At 42.6% G+C, this 18,768-nt stretch overlaps 1 protein-coding gene across 6 annotated transcripts in view; it reads left to right on the top strand.

The window, feature by feature from the left end:
- Nucleotides 1–18,768, top strand: part of HMGXB3 (HMG-box containing 3) — a 59,191-nt gene that overhangs the window by 33,236 nt on the left and 7,187 nt on the right. For all 6 annotated transcript variants that reach the window (XM_023739152.1, XM_023739151.1, XM_023739150.1 and 3 more), the window contains 7 exons: nucleotides 2,819–2,917; nucleotides 5,473–5,622; nucleotides 9,212–9,513; nucleotides 10,025–10,152; nucleotides 12,346–12,477; nucleotides 13,371–13,555; nucleotides 17,464–17,683. In XM_023739152.1, coding sequence (XP_023594920.1) covers nucleotides 2,819–2,917; nucleotides 5,473–5,622; nucleotides 9,212–9,513; nucleotides 10,025–10,152; nucleotides 12,346–12,477; nucleotides 13,371–13,555; nucleotides 17,464–17,683 — 1,216 coding nt within the window. The remainder of the gene's footprint in view (nucleotides 1–2,818; nucleotides 2,918–5,472; nucleotides 5,623–9,211; nucleotides 9,514–10,024; nucleotides 10,153–12,345; nucleotides 12,478–13,370; nucleotides 13,556–17,463; nucleotides 17,684–18,768) is intronic.

Here is an 18,768-nt window from a genome sequence, read left to right as displayed (position 1 = left end):
TTAAAAAAAAAAAAAAAACTCTTTACCCAGAGTTGCCTGTTGTTAACATATTAACCCATTTTGCTTTATCATTTGTGCTCATGTTCGCTCCCTGCCTACTGTGTGTGGGTGTGTGGGTGTGGCCACGTGTCCACACAGCTGCATGAGTGTGTAAAGCATACATAATTTGAGAGTAAGTTATATCGCCCTTTACTCCTTAATGCTTCAGTGTGTATTTCCTAAGAATGGGGATATACTCTTACTGAAACATTGATACGGTACTTTATCGTTTGTATTCCAGTTTTGTCAGTTTTACTCAGTTATGTCCTATATAGCATTCCCTCCCTTCTGATTAGGATCCAGTCTAGGATTGAATAATGCATTTAGTTATCACACATGCCTCTTTGTCGTTACTGTTGTTGTGTGCCGTGGAGTCAATTCTGACTCATAGTGACCCTTTAGGACAGAGTAGAAGTGCTTCCTAGGGTTTCGTAGGTGATAGTCTTTATGGGAGCAGAATGTCAGGTCTTTTCTCTGGTGAAGCCACTGGTGGGTTTGAACCACTGACCTTTTGGTTAGCAGCCAAGTGCTTAACCATTGCACTAGCAAGACTTCTTTTTAGCTTTCCTTAAAAAATGAATGCATGATTGTTGTAGAAATTTCAGGTAAAGCAGGAAGAAAGTAAGTCCTCATGATCCTGCTTCCCAGAATGAACTACTGTTGACAGTCTGGTTTGTCAAAGTTCCATGTATTCAAGCACATTCTTTTTTTCTTTTTTTTTAATATTATGATTTTGGATAAAATTTACATAGCAAATTAGATTCTCATTTAACAATTTCTATACATATTATTCAGTGACATTGGTTACACTTTTTACAGTGTGTCAGCATTCTCATTATTTCCATTCTGGTTGGTCTGTTTCCATTAATCTAGCTTCCTTGTCCCCCTTTACCTTCTCATCTTCGATCTGTGTAAATGTTGACTTTTAGGTCTCATTTAAATGATTGTTTAGAAGAGCACAGTACTCACAGGTGATATTTATCTTATGAGCCGCTCCGTCTTTTAGCTGTTAAAGTGACCTCGGGGAGTGGTTTGAGTTCCAAGTTTAAAGGGTGATAGTCTCAGAGGTTCCTTTAGTCTCCACTGGTCCAGTAAGTCATGGCCTTTGTTTTTTTAGGAATTTGAGTTTTGTTCTACATTTTTCTCCCATTCTGTCAAGGACCATCTATTGTGTCCCTGGTTGGAACAGTTGGTAGTGGTAGCCGGGCACCATCTAGTTCTTCTGGTCTCAAGGTAGGTGATGTCATTGTTCGTGTAGACTATTGGTTCTGTAGACTTGTTTCTTCAAGTCTTTGGTTTCCTTCTTTTGCTTTAGCTCCAGATAAGTAGAGACCAATAGTTGTATCCTAGATGGCTGCTTGCAAGATTTTAAGACCGCACAGACTACTTACCAAACTAGGATGTAGAACATTGTCTTTATGGACCATATTATGCCAGTTGACTGAGTTGCCACACAAGACTATGGTTCTAAGCCCTCAAACCCAGTAGACCAATCCTGTGAGGTGTTTGGTTGTATCTAGGAAGTATCCATAACTTCAGGCACATCCATATTTATTTATTTTAGTTCCTTTGTCATATGTGGCTAGAATAGTTACGATCAAAATTTCCTAGATCAGTATTTTGCGAACTTTTTTGACAATGACCTGACCCATAGTAGCAAACGCATTTTTATATCACAGTCCAGTGAACACATACATACATACACGTATGCACATTAAATGTTAATGTAGCTCTTCCCTTTTTATATGCAGTCATTTTGGTAGTTTCCATTTCTGTTTTACAAAATGCTGGTTTCAGCTTATTAAATTAATTTTACGACCTCTCAGTGGGTTTTGAGCCGCATTTTGAAAAACACTGCCAAAGATTAAGTTGTAGGAAAATCAGTCTGCTGTCTCTCTTGCCATGTGCCTTGTGAGGTAACTTCCTTTGTTTGAAAGTACTACATTTTCCCTGCCAAGAATACCAACTGGCTTTTACTTTGAGGGCTCTTATGTTTGTCACCCAGAGGTGGTAGCAGCTCTGGGTGCATGTGTGATCTTGCAGTGTAAAAGGAAGATACTGAATCAGCTTCAGCAGCTTTGTAGATTTCCAGCCCATAGATTCACTTCCTGTATACTATTTTGTCACTTGTGTGAACTCCCAGTCTTCTCTGTAAATGGCTTCTTTTGATTGGCCCCATGAGGTTTTTGTTAAAAGCCACAAGCTTATTTGCCAGTCTTAAACCAATAAGTTACATAAAATCCTATATTCGGAAAATCAACTTAAATTCAGAATTACAAAATAATTACTTTTAATTTAGTATGCTTCCTTTATGTTTTCTCTCATTTTTCATCATGTAAGTAATATCTATGTATATTTGAAAATTTTACAGACAGTGGTGAAAGGGGGGAAGACAACCATAATCTTCCTCTCATCCCCCTGGCATTTTAGTAAATAGTCTTTCAGACTTCTTTCTGTGCCAGCGTTATTCAGCCATAGATTTGTATGTATATCTATTATGTGCTTTTATCACTTGATAATAGTTTGTAAATCAGTCCATAGTGTTTCTAATGTACAGTGTTAGATGCTGCACAGAAGAGCTTGCAACCTCCGGACTTGAAAGTGACATTCATCCATTGGTGGGCCGAGTGACTGCTGACTCGCAGCCCAAAAGCCTCATTTGAAACATATCTCTATCAAAATTCCCCCAGAAACTATTTCCTCAAGTTGTTTCAGGACACGGGACCTGAGGATTTGGGCTGAGGTTCAAAAGCACTAAGTTGTTTGTTCTGATTCACAGCTACCAAATGGCCCAGCCCATAGGACATCTCAGGTGAAAGTTGTAGAGGTCAAGCCTGACATGTTTCCTCCATATAAGTACAGCTGTACTGTCACGCTGGTAAGTATGTGACCAGGTGGTGGGTTGATACAGAGGTTGATTTGATTATGTGGTTGAGGGTGCGTTAGGGGAGGGGTAGTTGGAGGTGAGAGCAGGGTAAGGTGTAGATCACTGATGCTGAAGAGCCTGTCAGTGATACAGATGATAACTACTTGGTGAATCAGCTATGTTTTTTCCAAGTGAGATCTGTAAAGTGTAGTCCAGCTGAGATTAGGATATTGTTTTTGAGTATTCAGAGATGAGAATGCAGTCCAACTTTAACAGTCACCAGTCTTTGAATCTTTCAGCCTACAAAGCGTCTTCCACAGATGAGTTTGGGAAACATTACACTTTTGCTGTCTAAAAGCGAGCCACATTCAATACTGGTATCTTAAAGGGTTAGAGAAGTCCTTTAGTAAAGCTTCTTAGTTCCTTTGTTTAGCCTAGTATTTCCCACCAGGGTTTCCCCTTTTTCCTCCCCTTTTATTTTTAACGTAACATGTATTAACACCCAGTAAACAAATGTGTGACTGTGGGGTTGTCCTTTTGCAGGGTAAGCAGCATGGAGCAGTGGAATAAACACTAGACAGTTGAAAGACCTAGTCCAAAAGTGGTTCTTACTCTGCCTCTAATGTGCCATGTGACTATGGGCAAAGTTCTTTCCTTTCTAGTCCTTAGTTTCAGCATCTATAAAATGCTGCATCGATACAGATAGCCTCTTAGGGCTTCTCTCACTCTTAACATTTTCTAATTCTGTTGATCCTTAAGGTATCCTTTTGGCTGGTTCTCCAGCTGATTTGGGGAAGATAAACAGATTTTGAGAGAGCAGCTAGATTTTTTAAATTTCTCGCCTGGTAAACCATGTATCAGATAAGGGTTTAATATCCAGAATATATAAAGAACTTCTACAACTCAGCAACAAAAAAATAAACCAATTTAAAAATAGGCAAAGAACTTGAATAGACATTTCTCCAAAGAAGATAGACAAATGGCCAATAAGCACATGAAAAGATGCTCAGTCTCATTAGTCATTAGGGAAATGCAAATCAAAACCACATTGAGATACCACTTCACACCCACTAGAATGGCTATTAAAATACGGTAATAAGTGTTGGCAAGGATATGGCTAAATTGGAACACTTGTCCATTGATGGGAATGTAAAATGCTGCAGCTGCTGTGGAAAACAGTTTGGTAGTTCCTCAAAAAGTGAAACATAGAATTACCATATGACCCAGCGATTCTATTTCTAGGTATATACCCAAAAGAATTGAAAGCAGGGTCTCAAAGAGACGCTTGGAAACTCAGCAGCATTGTTCACAGTAGCTAAAAGGTGGAAACAGTCCAAGTGTCCATCAACAAATGGATAGACTGTGTTATATACATAAATGGAATATTATCCAGTCATAAAGAGAAATTAAGTTCTGATACATGCTACGACATGGATAAACCTTGAAAACATTATGTTAAGTGAAGTAAGTCAAACACGAAAGGACAAGAATTTTATGATCCCCCTTCTAAGAAATATCTAGAATAGGCAAATGCATAGAGGCAAAAGTAGATTAGTGGTTACCAAGTGCTCGGGGGCTGGGAGGGAATGGAGGGTTATTGTTTTAAAAAAAAAAGTTTCACTAGAGTAAATACCTAGAAATGAAATTGCTGAGTGGAAGAGTATACATCTTTAACTTTGCTAGCTACTATCAAATTGTGCTACTAATTGATTCCACTAATTTTTACTCATACCAGTAGCTTATGAGTTTGTGCTGTTCCATATTCTCACTAACACTTGGGGTTGATATGCTTAAAAAATTCTCATCTGATAAAGGCAGACAGGTTCAAAAAAGATTATTCATTTAAAAATATTTATTAAGCACCTACTTTGTGTCAAGCCCCATGCTGGAGATTATATCAGTAGTGAACAAGACAGCACAATATGGTGGGTTAATACCTAGTTCTGGCCCGATCCCTAGGAATGTGTCTCACATCCTGGAGATCTGTCAGGTGTCCTTTTCTAATGACCTAATTACCTTCCCCGTGCCCTCCACACCCTCACCCTCTATTATCTGGGCTATAGGAGACCACTCTCCTGCTGCATCTTACTGTGGCCACTATCTATAGCTGATCTGGTGGGAACTACTGGGGACCTTCTCTTCAGCTGATTAGGACAGTAGCTTGTTTTAGGAGCATAGATGTCAGAGCTTTGGGATTAAGTTGTCCAGAAATCTCTGTTTGTCTTTAGGCAGTGCTTGGAATCTATTTCACCACATTCTCTAGCATTCCTTGTTACAACAGGCTCAATGCCTGGACTCTAAAGGTATTTGAATTTCTGACATTGAGAGTCAGCTCACTTGTTTTACAGATGGGGAGTGACTTGACAGATTATATAGCCTGTATTAAAATTGAAGGGGATAACTGCAGAGAAGGAATGTACCTTCAAGGCTCTTTGGGGGTTAGGCTAAATCTGGTTTTGCAGTTGTTACTGTCTTCTCAGATTTACTGATGGCTGGTCATCCTGGTTCTTGGCTCTGCCGAGGTATAACTTAAACCTTTTATAAAATGTTGGTTTTATTTTTTTTAGGACTTGGGCCTGGCTACATCGAGAGGCCGGGGAAAGTGCAAGAACCCCTCTTGTAGCTATGTCTACACCAACCGACACAAACCGCGAATTTGTCCCAGTTGTGGTTTTAACCTTGCCAAAGACCGGACTGAGAAAACCACCAAGGCTGTCGTGAGTGCCTTTCCCAAACACATACCCTGGCCTTGATGTTGAGCTCTGTTAGCCATCTGTTTTAGTGGAAATACAAGTTTATCATAGTAGTTAGGGCACCAGAACTGGAACCAGGTTATAGGTTCTGAACCTGGGCAAGTACCTTCTCTCTGGCCCTCCTTGTCCCCATTGCTAAGGTGAGGGGGTAGGCCAGGTGCCCTGATCTCTGTGGACTAAGGGTTATTCACCAAGGAGAATGGCAGCACGGGCCTTAAAATAGGATTCAAAAGAACAGAGGGATGAAAGGGTTGCATCTTCTCAGCTCTGAGGTCTGGTGGAAGAACTGTAAGTTGATCTGTTCTTTCAGTAAATAGTTAGAGGGTTCCAGTTCCAAGACTTTCTAGATTAGATCGCTGTTTCTCTCTCAGGTTCCTTGCAAAGCTTTTCTGCTAACCACAAAGTTGTATTTCTAGCAGTCTTGGCAAGCCTGCTCTCTGAAGTTGGACCAAACTATTTGGATAGTGAAACACATTTTGCATTGCTTCTTAGAGCTCTTATTATTACTAGAACCAGGAAAAACAGGCATTTTCAAAGGTCCTCTAAATTTCCACACACAAGTGTTTTTTTTAAATGAATAAGAAAGCGACAACATCTAAGGCAGTCCGTGGAGTGACTAGGATGGGGGTAGGAAGAGAAATGTTACTGATCTGCCTTGTAGAGAGGGGGATGGCACGTGGAACAGGCCAGGATCCAGGACATTGAGCCTGGGCCATTCCAGATCTAAGCTGGACCTTGGCAGGATTTGGACGGAAGGGGAAGGCATGTGGTACTCAAGGACAAGCAAGAGTAGGGAGTTGGTGAGCGTTCCATTTGCCTAGAAGAGAAGGTGTATGTAGGAGTAGAGGTGGAGAGAGGACAGAGGGTTATGGGAGATAAGGCTTGAAAGGCATAGTAGGACCACATCACGGAAGGTCTTGAATGACAGACTGGGTAATTTGTTCTTCAGGCAGTGGGATCCCACTGAATGTCCTTGAACCAGGAAGAGGCCCAGAAGGAATGTTACTTCAGGAGGGATATATATGGGGGTTTGGGATTAGACAGGACTAGAAAGATGGGGACAAATGCTTCAAGCGTAAAAGTTTCTTTACACATGGGGCAGGGCCTTTCTGGCAAATGAATCTCACCTCTTGGTCTCCACGTCTGTTTCTATGTTTGAGGCATTGTTCTGAAGTTACGGTTCTTGTGATAATGGGGGAAGTGGAACCAAAGTGTGGGCGCTGAGGGCTTAGTGGAAAAAAAGCATTGGGACTAGGAATTAGGAGACATGGCTGGGAGTGAGCCTGAGTTGGAAGCCTTCCCTCTCTTGAGCTTTAAGTTTCCCCCATTGGTGAAACAAGGTGAACAGGGTGGATTAGATCTGGGGCTATTACTCTCAGAAGACCCAGAATTGAGCTTCAAGGAGTCTGTAAACCCCTGAAAATGTTTGGAGAATGGGTCCATAGCTTCTGTCATGTTTCCTTTTTCTCTATCAGGTCCCCTCTGCTGAAGTGAGCTTTCTCTCCTGGATTCTCCGTGTGCTTATTATGCTCCTCTTTCCACAGTATTGATCATACCCTACCTTGAATCCTCTCTTAGTTCCCTCACAAGACCACAATCTTTTAGGGCAGGTATAACCCTGGAGCTTGCATATACAATGTGTTGATCAGTAATTGTGGGATGGAATTGAGTTTGGTGTAGGTAGATGCTCTGAACATTTCTTTCTCCTTCCATTTCATTGTGGCTTATTTGTGTGGTTTGAGTATGGAAATGGATGTTACCTTCTAGCTCTAGGAGTAGTGATTTTTAAAAAAAAAAACCTTATTCCGTTGAGTCAATTTCAACTCACAGCAACCCTATAGGACAGAGTAGAACTGCCCCGTAGGGTTTCCAAGGAGTGGCTGGTGGATTTGAACTGCCAGTCTTTTGATTAGCAGCCAAGCTCTTAACCACTGCACCACCAGGACTCCTAAGAGTAATGATGAGGTGATTTAACTTTCCAGGTCCAGCAGGAGTTTTGTTTAGGGGCCTCTTGCCAGTTGATTTCAAATCCCACTATTATTTATATACCTCTCTCTTTGGCTGACTGGTAGCTTCTAGAATCCTCACTTTCAGACCTTCCCTCATCTTCAGACATATTCTAACCTTTTAATCTCTTAAACTTTAGATGTATTTTGTTTTCCAAGAAACACTGGTCTGAAATCCAGGGGCGTTTTTGTTTATTGCATTTTGGAGCCCCCTGGTGGCCATCTGTTTCCTAAGCAGTTTGTCTTGAGCTGCTGTAACTAAGGCTACAGAATCTCTGGGCTGGAATGGTCTTCAGTCCTTTCCATCCTTTATTTCTGGCTTGGAGTCAAAGGACAGTATTCCTGCCGAGTTGTCTTCCAGCCCGTGGTCAGTATAGCCATGACAGGGCACACACAACCTCCCAGGGCAGCTCTGTCTAGTGTTAGTCAGCTCTTCTGCAGCCAATCATTCAGTCATTCCTTCAGCTAGCATATGTTGAATGCCTCCTATGGCCCAGGCCTGTGGAGATACAAAGATGAATAGGACATGACTCCTTCCTTTGAAAAGCTTAGAGTCTAGTGGGGGAGAAAGATAAGTGACCAAGTAATTACAGAGACAGACAAGAATAATCATAGGTATACAGAATTAATTGAAAGCTTCTGATTATAATTAACTTCTACAAAGCAATGTATAATACGTCCAGTAATTGTGAACTAGCATCTGTTGTGTGCCAGGTCTCGTGCTAGTATTGGGAATCAGTGAATAAGCAGCAACCCTCCTCACTGAAGAGGGGAGACAGTTTATGAACTGTGAGACATTGAATTTGCAGTAAAGGGGGGATGTACTCTGGGAACCTGAAGGGGGGCATAGTTAACTCAGCACTGGTGAAATGGGTCATGGAGGAGCCTCCATTGAAAAGGGTCCCATCTGAGAAGGACCTGTTTCTAACCATCGTCTTAGAACCTTTCTTTTGGAAATTTCTGACTGGTGTGTAGAGTTATCTTTTACCCAAAAGCTGCAAAGAAGTAAAGACTTGGTGTTTGTTGGGGCAGGGGCTTACAATACAGATTATTTGCTTCTGTATCAAAACCACCGTTCACAGAGTATTCATTGCATCCCAGACACTGTGCTGAGTGCTTTACTTGTAATATCTCATTCAACCATACAACAACTCTGTGAGATTAGTAGTGTTTTTTATCCCCATTTCACAGATGAGGAAATTGAGGCTTAGAAAAGTTAAGTAAATTGCTTTTGGTCATACATGTACAGCTATTAAGTGGCATAGCCAGAGCTCAAACCCAAGTCTCTTAGCCCCTAAAGCTCATACCTTATGCATGGAAGCTAACTCTTGAATCCATTACCAGGAGGTGTATATAAACCTCTCATTTTACTGAAAGAGAAACTAAGTCCGCGAGAGAGAAAGCACCTGTAGCTGAGCTGGTCAAGAACTGAGGTTTTCCATCTCAGTCATGGGCCCATCCCTCTGCTGCTTGCAGTCTCTTGTTATTTTGACCTGATGCTAACCCTTTCTGCCCCTCGTGCTTAGTGATTCATCCACTCTTCCCAGGAGGCAAGCTCACCACTTCCAGATGTGCTGAGTGCCACGGAGCCCCTGAGTGCAGCCCAGAGGGAGATCCAGCGCCAGTCCACGCTGCAGCTGCTGCGCAAAGTCCTGCAGATTCCTGAGAACGAGTCAGAGCTGACTGAGGTCTTCGCCTTGATTCATGAACTCAACAGCTCTCGACTCATCCTGTCCAGTGTGAGTGAGGAGACAGTCACCATCGAGCAAACCTCTTGGTCGAATTACTACGAGTTTCCATCCACGCAGTGCCTTCTCTGTAGCAGCTCGTTATTCAAAGGGGGACAAAAGTAAGCACCCCTTCTAGACTTATTGTGCCCCTAGCTGTCTCATTCTTCTGAGCCCCTATACTGCTTTCTTTGGACTCCTTAAAGCTATAACCTTTGAAGGTGTTATTCTCTGATATTTTTAGGTTTCCTTTACCTTTCCAATTGCTGAAGTAATAATGATAATAATTATTAATTATTATGGTTATCTCTGTTGAAAATGCCTGAAAGTGTTTGTTACCAATTTAGGATTTAGTTTACGTCTAGACCACCCAGCATAGTGTTTGGGTTTGGGGGTTAAGTGGGATTGGTTAAATTATTAATAAGTTGAGAGTTATATTAACTTTGAGGGTGTTCCGCAGACCAGATTCAACCTGCGTGACAACACCCACCTGGGAAACCTTGGAACCCAAGCTCCACCACCTTTATTTGCCTGCTGCATTAAAGTCTTTAAGAACTTTGTCATTGGTCACTGAGCCCTGGAATGGCATTAAGAATTTCCCGTGTTTTTTTGATGTGATGTTTTTGGTACTAGCTCTATGGCTGGGCCCCAGGAGTGCTGGCTACTGACAGCCAACCGGCTGCAGGTGGTGACTGCCCAGGTGAAGATGTGTCTGAACCCCCATTGTCTGGCCCTGCACAGCTTCATGGACATCTACACAGGTGGGTGCCAGCCTTTTCTTCCTGCACAGGGCCCCAAAGCAGCCTTGAGAACAGCCTCCATGGGTCAGACCGCTGGTCCTTTGAGCACTGGAGAGGAGGGGTTTTCCTCCTGAATGCCTCAGCGCCAGAGATTGCATTTTCCTCTCTAGTGTTAGGACTCCATTATCTGAGATCTTGAAAACAAAATTTAATTTAAAAATAACAGATTTTCATAGTGGAAAAACTGGAAAATGCAGGCAGGTAAGAAGAAGAAATTAAAAATCAATAGCGATTCTACTGTCAGGAGATGAACACTTAGCGTTGTGCTGTCCCGTCTTTCAGATGAGTTTATTCCATACATAAAATCACATGTAAAACCAGTGCAGAGTATAAGAAAGTGTGGAAGGATTTAAACGTGTATAGTTTTTTTCTTTGTACAAAAGAATGTTTGTGCTAGATGTTGTTTTAGAACCTGCTTTTTACATTTAGTGGTATATCGTGGACATTCCTATGCCAGCAAGTGCAGAAATACATTACCATTCTTAAGGGGTGTGTGGTGGTCGTTCTGTAGTCCTATTTATAATGAAGTCTTTGTGTACATCCTTAATTCTTTCCTTTGCTCAAAAGTGGAAGGAACTCCAGTGGTGCAGTGGTTAAAGTGCTAAGCTACCAACCAAAAGGTCAGCAATTCAGACGCAGCAGCTGCTCCGTGGGAGAAAGATGTGGCAGTCTGCTTCTGTAAAGATTTACAGCCTTGGAAACCCTATGGGGCAGCTCTCCTCTGTCCTGTAGGGTTGCTATGAGTCGGAATTGACTCGATGGCAGCAGGTTAGCAGGCTCAAAAATGGAATTACTATGTATTCATCCCTTTTTCCCCCCTTTATTCATTCCTCAGCATCAAACACTTAACCACGTACCAGCCATTGTGAGAGTTCGATTAAATCTTGAGTTTCATATGAAGAATAGAGTGCTGAAGCTGAAAAAGGGTTTATTCGCTTCCTCTTCAGAACATTATGGCGCCTCATTTTGAATTTTGCTTTTAATAAGTGTTTGTATGGCCAGTCTGAGTTTGTGCTAATTTGTGCTCTTATCAGCCAGTAGCGGAAGTGCCCATTTCCCTGCAGTATAGGGCAGCCTTCAGGATTACAATTTTTGAGTGTTTTTTTTTTTGGTTTGTTTTTTTCTCTTTTAAATATACAAATAGTATAATTTACTTTTGTTGTTGTTGTACAGCTCTGTGAGTTCTGACAAATGTGTTGAGTTGTGTAATTGCCAAAACAATCAATATACAGAACAGTTCCATCATCCAAAAACATTCTCTTGCACTATCTCTTTATAGTCAAACCACCCCATTCCCCCATCCTTAACCCCTGACTACCACTTGGGTCTGCTCTCCATTGTCCCAAGTTTTGTCTTTTTTAAAATGTCATATATATTTATATAGCATGTAGCCTTTTTTTTTCTTTCTTTTTTTGCAGCTGTTACCACTGTGTATTTCTAAAACTTTTCCATCAGTTTATCAGTTTGTTTTTTAAATTTGTTAATGGTGTTTTTTTTTTTTTTTTTTTTAAACACAAATGTTATTTTGCTTTTTCCTTTTGTTTTAATTGTACATAATCGGCTTTTACCTTCTCCCTTGTGGTTTCAGCTTTTGGTGTCATGTTTAGAAAGGCCTTCCCCACCACTCCTCTATACCTTCTTTAAGGAAAACACACACTCCAAAATTTGCTTTTGTGCCATATAAAATCATCCTCTTTTATCTGACTTAAATTGACTATACTTAAATTTCTCCGATTCTTTTATTGCAGGATTTGGTGTAGGGATGATCTAGCCTTTGTTATGTTCCCTACATATTCCTGAGCTAAAGGATGCTCCTGGCCTTTTCTCAAGGTGCAGTTGTTTAAAGTAGAAGAAGAGTGACCCTCTTGGTCTTGAGGACTGGTAGGGAATTGTTGGATTTACGTAAAAAAAAGATTCTGTTATACATACTGTTTCAGTATATGCTGTTTTCATGTAAACAACATATTGGGCAACTTCATATCAGAGCATTTAGGCCTACCTTGTTTTTAATGATGTGTAGTTTCCTATTTTCTGAGTGCACCGTAATTTAACTCTTTCCCTACTGATGGGCATTTAGTTTGTTTCCAATTTTTTGTCATAGTGGATGATGAATGTTACAGTGAATTTCCTTGTTGCCTCTTTTTAACCTGGCAGGTCTCTTTAATGTGGGGAACAGGCTGCTAGTGAGCCTGGACTTGCTTTTTGCAGTCCGAAACCAGATCAAGCTGGGAGAGGATCCCAGAGTGTCCATCAGTGCTGTTCTGAAGTCAGTGCAGGAGCAGACAGGTAAAGGTTTATTCCTTCCCAAGGTCAGGGAATTCCCTGTGATGGGCTTTGGTTAAAAGAATCCTTTGGGGGGAAAGTCTGATATTTTGAAAAAGAGACATTCTTGATCTCCTAATGCACTATTCCTTTTGAGTTTTACAAATGCAAAACTAACTCTGGAAAGCACAAGTCTCTGCATGCATCCAGGAGCCCTTAGCAAGGAATCAAAACTGACTTTCAGAAGCACATCCTCTGATTGTAGTATACTTGGCCTCGCTGCTTGTTAGTCACTCATTCTGAATACACAGCTTCTGGATGTCTGCTGCCAGTCCCAAGGCTTATGCTGAGACACGAGGGCAGTGGCCACCCTCCTTACTACCTAGGAATTACTTTTCCCCTGGCTATCCTTACATCTGTTTGTTTTTTCCTATCCCATTCCTAGGGACTCCAAGTCCCCTGTGTCTTGCCTGATGTGAGGACAGATGGAATAGAGCAGAGGCTCTGGATCCAGGCAGCCTGCGTTCGAGTATTGGCTCTGTCACTTAGTGGCAGTGTAACCCTGAGCAAGTTACTCTCTGTGCCTCCATTTCTCCAGTTATAAAATGAGGCTAATTCTAGCCCCTGGTTTATAAGGTTGTGAGAGTTAAACGAGAGACTGTATTTAAAGCTGTCAGCACAGTGTCTCATACCTAGTAGTTGCTTAGTACGTGGCAGTCATAACTATGTTTGGAATTGCTCTTTGAGTTGCCAGCTGAGCCTTTGAAGGCTAGGGTACCTCCCCCTTAGAATAGTTAGTACTCTTGAGTTTTTTGGGGGAGAGGCAATCGTTCGGAATTGCTACTCTTGCTGGTTCACCCCTAGTGGCCTCAGAGTCTTTTTCTGTGACTTTCTCAGTGCTCTTGCTCTCCTTCCAGAGAAGACTCTGACCTCAGAGGAGCTGAGCCAGCTGCAGGAGCTGCTGTGCAGTGGCTACTGGGCTTTCGAGTGCCTCACTGTCCGAGACTACAATGACATGATCTGTGGCATCTGTGGCGTGGCCCCCAAAGTGGAAATGGCCCAGAGGAGTGAAGAGAATGTGCTGGCGTTGAAGAGTGTGGAGGTAAGTGCCTCTCAGCCACTGTGAGTGCACCTTCGGAAGAACCGTCCTCACACTTTGGCAGCTGCCTTCCTGCGTGATGTCCCCAGGGGCAGGTAGCCAGTTGGGGCTCCAGTCCTGTCCTGGGTGAGGCAAGTGGCTTTTCCCTGCCACTGCCTAGGGGTTTTATATAGGGAAGGCCAGAGGAAATAGAAGCATTGTTTATTTACTTATTCATTCAGCAAATTTACTGAGCGTGAACTAGGTGCACATTTTAGGCACTAGGAAAGAGCAGATAAAAAAAAGTTTCTGTCCTCACGGAGCTCACATTTTGGTTTGGGGGAAGCAAGATTGGAACCAGGTGTGTATCAGGTAGTGCTGAGTGCTACAGAGGATAAGGGAAAGAGAAAGCTGTGGTGGAAAAGGGAAGTCTTGCTTTATTTGAGGTAGTCCGGGAAGGTTTATCTGATAACGTGGCATTTGAGTAGAGATCTGAAGCTCATGTAGCTTCAGATCAAAAGATTCCCAGCTAAGGGAGCAACGGGAACAGGGACTTAGGCAGGAACTTTCTGGGCCTGATTGAGGAGCAACAAGGAGGCCAGTGTGGCAGGAGCATGGGGATGAGGGGAGAGTGGTGGGATATGGAACTTCGGAGAGGCTGCAGGAGGCCAGACCCTACCCGTATAAGGCCTTACAGCAAAATGAAGAACTATTGGAGGGTTTTGAGGAAAAAAATTACCTGATCTGACTTAGGTTTTTAAGTAAAAAAAAAATTAATGCAAAGAGAAAACAAAGCTCAGGTCACTATAGATTAATATTAACAAATATTCAAGAAATATATGATCCTAGTCATAGGCAAAGAATAGCAAAAGCAGGCATATTTCCCCAACTCATTGTATAAAGGCAGAGTGACCTAGAAATAAAACTAGACATTATTAATGTAAGAGAGGAAAAATTGACCATTATTATAGTCGTGAATAATCGATGTAAAAGTCCTGGACAAAATAGTGGCAAACCAAATCCAGCAATGCATAAAGTAATGTATCATGACCAAGCTGAATTTATCCCAGGAAAGCAAAGTTGTTTAAACATTAACCCATTGCTATCGAGTCGATTCCGACTCATAGTGACCCTATAAGAGAGTAGAACTGCCGCGTAGGGTTTCCGAGGAGCTGCTGGTGGATTCAAACTGACGACCTTTTGGTTAGCAGCTGAGCTCTTAACCACTACACCACAAGGACTGTTTCAATATTAGCAAATATATTAATGTAACTCACTGCTTAATAGGTTAAGGGAGAAAACCCATGTAATTATCTCATTATATGTAAAAAAGGCTTTCAGTATGATTCAGCACCCATTTATGATAAAACTCTTCGCAAACTCGGAATAGTAGGGAATCTTCCTTTACTTGGTACAGAATTAAGAGAAAAAAAAATCTTAAGGAAGTCTGTAACTTTTGCCATGATCATGTTAAGAGGTCCGGTCTGCACTGTGAAGGTGTTGATTGAGAGCCCCATGAGTACTCTAGGAGTTGCACTGGAGTGCAAGGTTTCCATCTCTGAATTCTGCCTTCGTAAGCAAAAGGACTGGGGCAGGAAGTGACTCTTCAGGCACCAGCACTGCATCTCACGGGTTACCCCCTGGGGAGGTGTGGAACTTCGCAGAAGAGCATTTTGCCATGGCCAGCTGCGTGTTTTAGGGATTTAATGCATATTTCTCTCCTTTTCTTCCCAATTTAAAAAAAAAAAAGTGTATATTGAGCAAATGATAATTTCTACTTGAAGCATGGTGGTGTATAACAAGACATCTAAGAATAAGCATAATACTTCCTGGAGCCAGTGAAGTATTCTTACAAATAAAATGAACTGCTACCAGAAAATTTGCTTATGTGAACTGTGCTTTTGTGTGTTTTCTCATCAAGAGGCTATTTCCAGATGCATTCAAATCTGACTGTCTAATAGTAATGTTGATAATAATGCAGCTACGATTTAGTGAGGATTTATTACATATGCCAAGTTCTTACTCTGTTCTAAGTGTTTTACTACATGACTTAATTCTCACCACAACCCTGTGGGGTTTTTATAGATGAGAGAACTGAAGCCCAGGAAGACTTGCCCAAGGCCACCCAGCCAGGAAGGGGTAGAGCTGAGACTTGACCTTGGTCTGTCTGACTCAAGAGCCTGAGCATTTACACTCTGCCGTGCTTACCAGTACCTCCTGGGACTCTGAGCTCTGGTTTTTCTGATCAGATCTGGCCACAGAGAAACTTTTTGGTTTCCAGAATAGACAGAAGCCCACTACCTACGTGCCAAGCTCACATCTCCTAATCCAGCCTGGCACCTGCCCCATCAAGGTTCCTTCCTCACAAAATGGAGTAGCATTCCCTCACTCTCAGTATGCATGTCTCTGCCCTTCTTTGATACCAGGTACTTCTCTCTCAGAAGCCAGGGCTTTCTTTATTTTCCCCTTCTTTTGTGTGTGGAGGGGGATGTCGTGGTGGTGGGGACGGGCGTATGCTGAAGTCCGTGAAATAAAACAGGAAGTTTTTTGTTTTGTTTTGTTTTTTTTACAAAACTTAAACATGGAGTTGTGTTTGGGGAGACTGCCTGGCCCTCCACTCAGAGGCTGTGTAGAGGACAGTAGCCATGTCAGATCATGCATGCAGCATACTCAGCTGGCATTTTCTGTCCCCATGTTCTTTGTGGAGCAGGTGGGCTCAGTTGGCCACCTTCCCTGAGCAGGTGCCTTGTAAAAGTGTGGTGGCAGGGTTGTGACTTATACTCACACCATGCACCAAGCACCTTGTTGAGGTAGGAACAAAGAGGAATCAGATAGGGGTGGTGGTTGTGTGGCGCAGTGGTTCTCAAACCAAGGGCTTGCTGGGCCCCACCCACATAGTTTCTGATTCAGTAAGTCTGGGTAGGGGCCGAGAATTTGCATTTCTAACAAGTTCCCAGGTAATGCTGATGCTGCTGGTCCAGGGACCACACCTTGAGAACCGCTGTCCTAGAGAATCTTCGTAAATGCAAATTCATGGCCATAACAGATTGAGGTGGAGCACAGATACCTGCATTGCTAATAAGTAGCCCAAATGAGCAATGGAGGTAGCATGATCAGGGTCACACATAGAAGCAGGCAGACAAGGAGAAAAATTTAATAGCACAAGTGCTAGATGCCTACAGTAGATAAGTAGGTGCTGAGTAAGATAGAGGAGGTAGCTGTGTGCTGACATGGTCTGGGAGGACTTTCTGGAGGAGGTGAGGGATTAACAGGGCCTTGGAAGATAGATGAATTTCACTGAACAGAATTCTGATTGTGGGAAGTATTCCTGCCAGCAGGGTATAGGAATTAAGGGCTTGGGCTGTGGAACTAGACCTGTGTACTCATTCTTGTTCTGTCCCTTCCTCTAATAGTCCATCTCAGACATCTCTCAGGCTTGTATAAAAAACCCATTATCATCGAGTAGATTCCAATTCATAGCAACCCTGTAGGATCGAGTATAACTGCCCTATAGGGTTTCCAAGGCGGTAATCTTTATGGAAGCAGACTGCTACATCTTTCTCTCTTGGAGCGTCTGGTGGGTTTGTTTGAACCACTGACCTTTTGGTTAGCAGCCTAGCAGTTAACCACTGTAGCTCCCCTTTCCTTGAAAGGCAGGGAAACTGGCATGAATAAAGATACAGAAGCAGGAACGGGCTTAGGGACTGTTCAGGCCTGAGGGTACTGTGGTAGGAGAGAAAGACATGTGGCCAAAAGGTACTTGGGTACTAAGTCAGATTTTGGGGGGCCCCTGCAGTGCATGGCTGTCAGACTCCTCCTCTTCAGAAGTAGAGCCTTGGTTTCCCCATGTGTATAAAGAAGAGGTGAAGATTATTCTGCTATTAATGTTCTGTGGCTACCACAGTTTGACCTTTTTTATCCTGACCTTTTAGTTCACCTGGCCTGAGTTCTTGGGCTCTAGTGAGGTAAACATGGAGGACTTTTGGGCCACGATGGAGACAGAGGTAATTGAGCAGGTGGCGTTCCCTGCCAGCATCCCTATCACCAAGTTTGATGCCTCTGTTATTGCCCCCTTCTTCCCACCACTCATGAGAGGAGCTGTGGTCGTCAACACTGAGAAAGACAAAAACCTGGATGTGCAGCCAGCACCTGGTAAGGCCACCTGGTGGCTGACTGGGGTGAGGGAAGGGCCCAGTCAAGAATCTGGGATGTTGTCCATAGCAAGACAGCACAAATGACGCAGAATTATGGAAGGATAATGATAATCTGTGGCAAAATCTCCTAGAGGTTAAAGTCATAGTGCAAAGTGTCCAAGACCTGCCAGCCATCTAATGTGGGACAGGGCACACACAGCTCACTGTCAGCATTCTGAGAGGGTCTACACTGAGTGGTGGAAATCTGGAGAGAAATGCTGACGGGGAGGCCCCAAGCCCACAGATTGCCATTGAGTACCTGAAAGGAGGGAGGATGGGCAAGGAATCTACCTTTTAAGCAGGTCTTTCAGGTGGCTTTGCAGGTGGTCTGTGGATTATGTGTTGAGCAACCCTGGACTAGCTCTTAAGAGCATAGGTTTCTGACAACTTGGGTTTAATTCCCAGCCATGCCACTCAGTAGTTGTGTGACCTCTGGCAGGTCCCTTCATTGCCCTGAGCCTCTGTTGTTTTATTTACAAAGAGAGCATTGTAAATAATGTTACTGATCTCCAAGGTTGTTGTGAAGACTAAGTGAGCTAGTAACATAGTTATGGTGATGACTTTCTGCCTTTTTTTAAACTGTAACGCGGTAAGAAACAGGTTTTGTGTCATGACTGGGAATGATACACATATGTATGTACGTATGTATGCTTATAACTCAAACAAAATGTTCACGAAACAGTACTTGTTTTTTCCAAGTGCAGCACACTCTATTTTCTATTTAATTTTAAAAATGCTGGCTATGACCTGCTAAATTGATTTCATGAGTACTTAATGTGTTGGGATCCACAATTTAAAAAATAGTGGTTCTCAAACAGAGTTTTCCAACATTAGGTACTGAAACCTCACCTCATATTTGCTGCTTCAAGGCCCAGGAATGAATTGTTTGCTTGTTGATTATCTGGGCTCAGGTACACAGCCTGTACAGAGTATTTCTAAAACGTGAGCTGCTGCTCTTGGTGCTGCAGCTGTGGGCTTAACTTGCTTCTGAGAAACCTCAGGAGATTTTGGGTTAAAAGCTGACCCATACTCGGGTCCTTTGCA

Source organism: Trichechus manatus, unplaced genomic scaffold (genome assembly GCF_000243295.1).
Source record: "Trichechus manatus latirostris isolate Lorelei unplaced genomic scaffold, TriManLat1.0 scaffold00130, whole genome shotgun sequence".
Lineage (NCBI taxonomy): Eukaryota > Metazoa > Chordata > Mammalia > Sirenia > Trichechidae > Trichechus > Trichechus manatus.
Note: the sequence above shows the minus strand (reverse complement) of the source record. Positions and strands in the feature narration are given on the sequence as shown.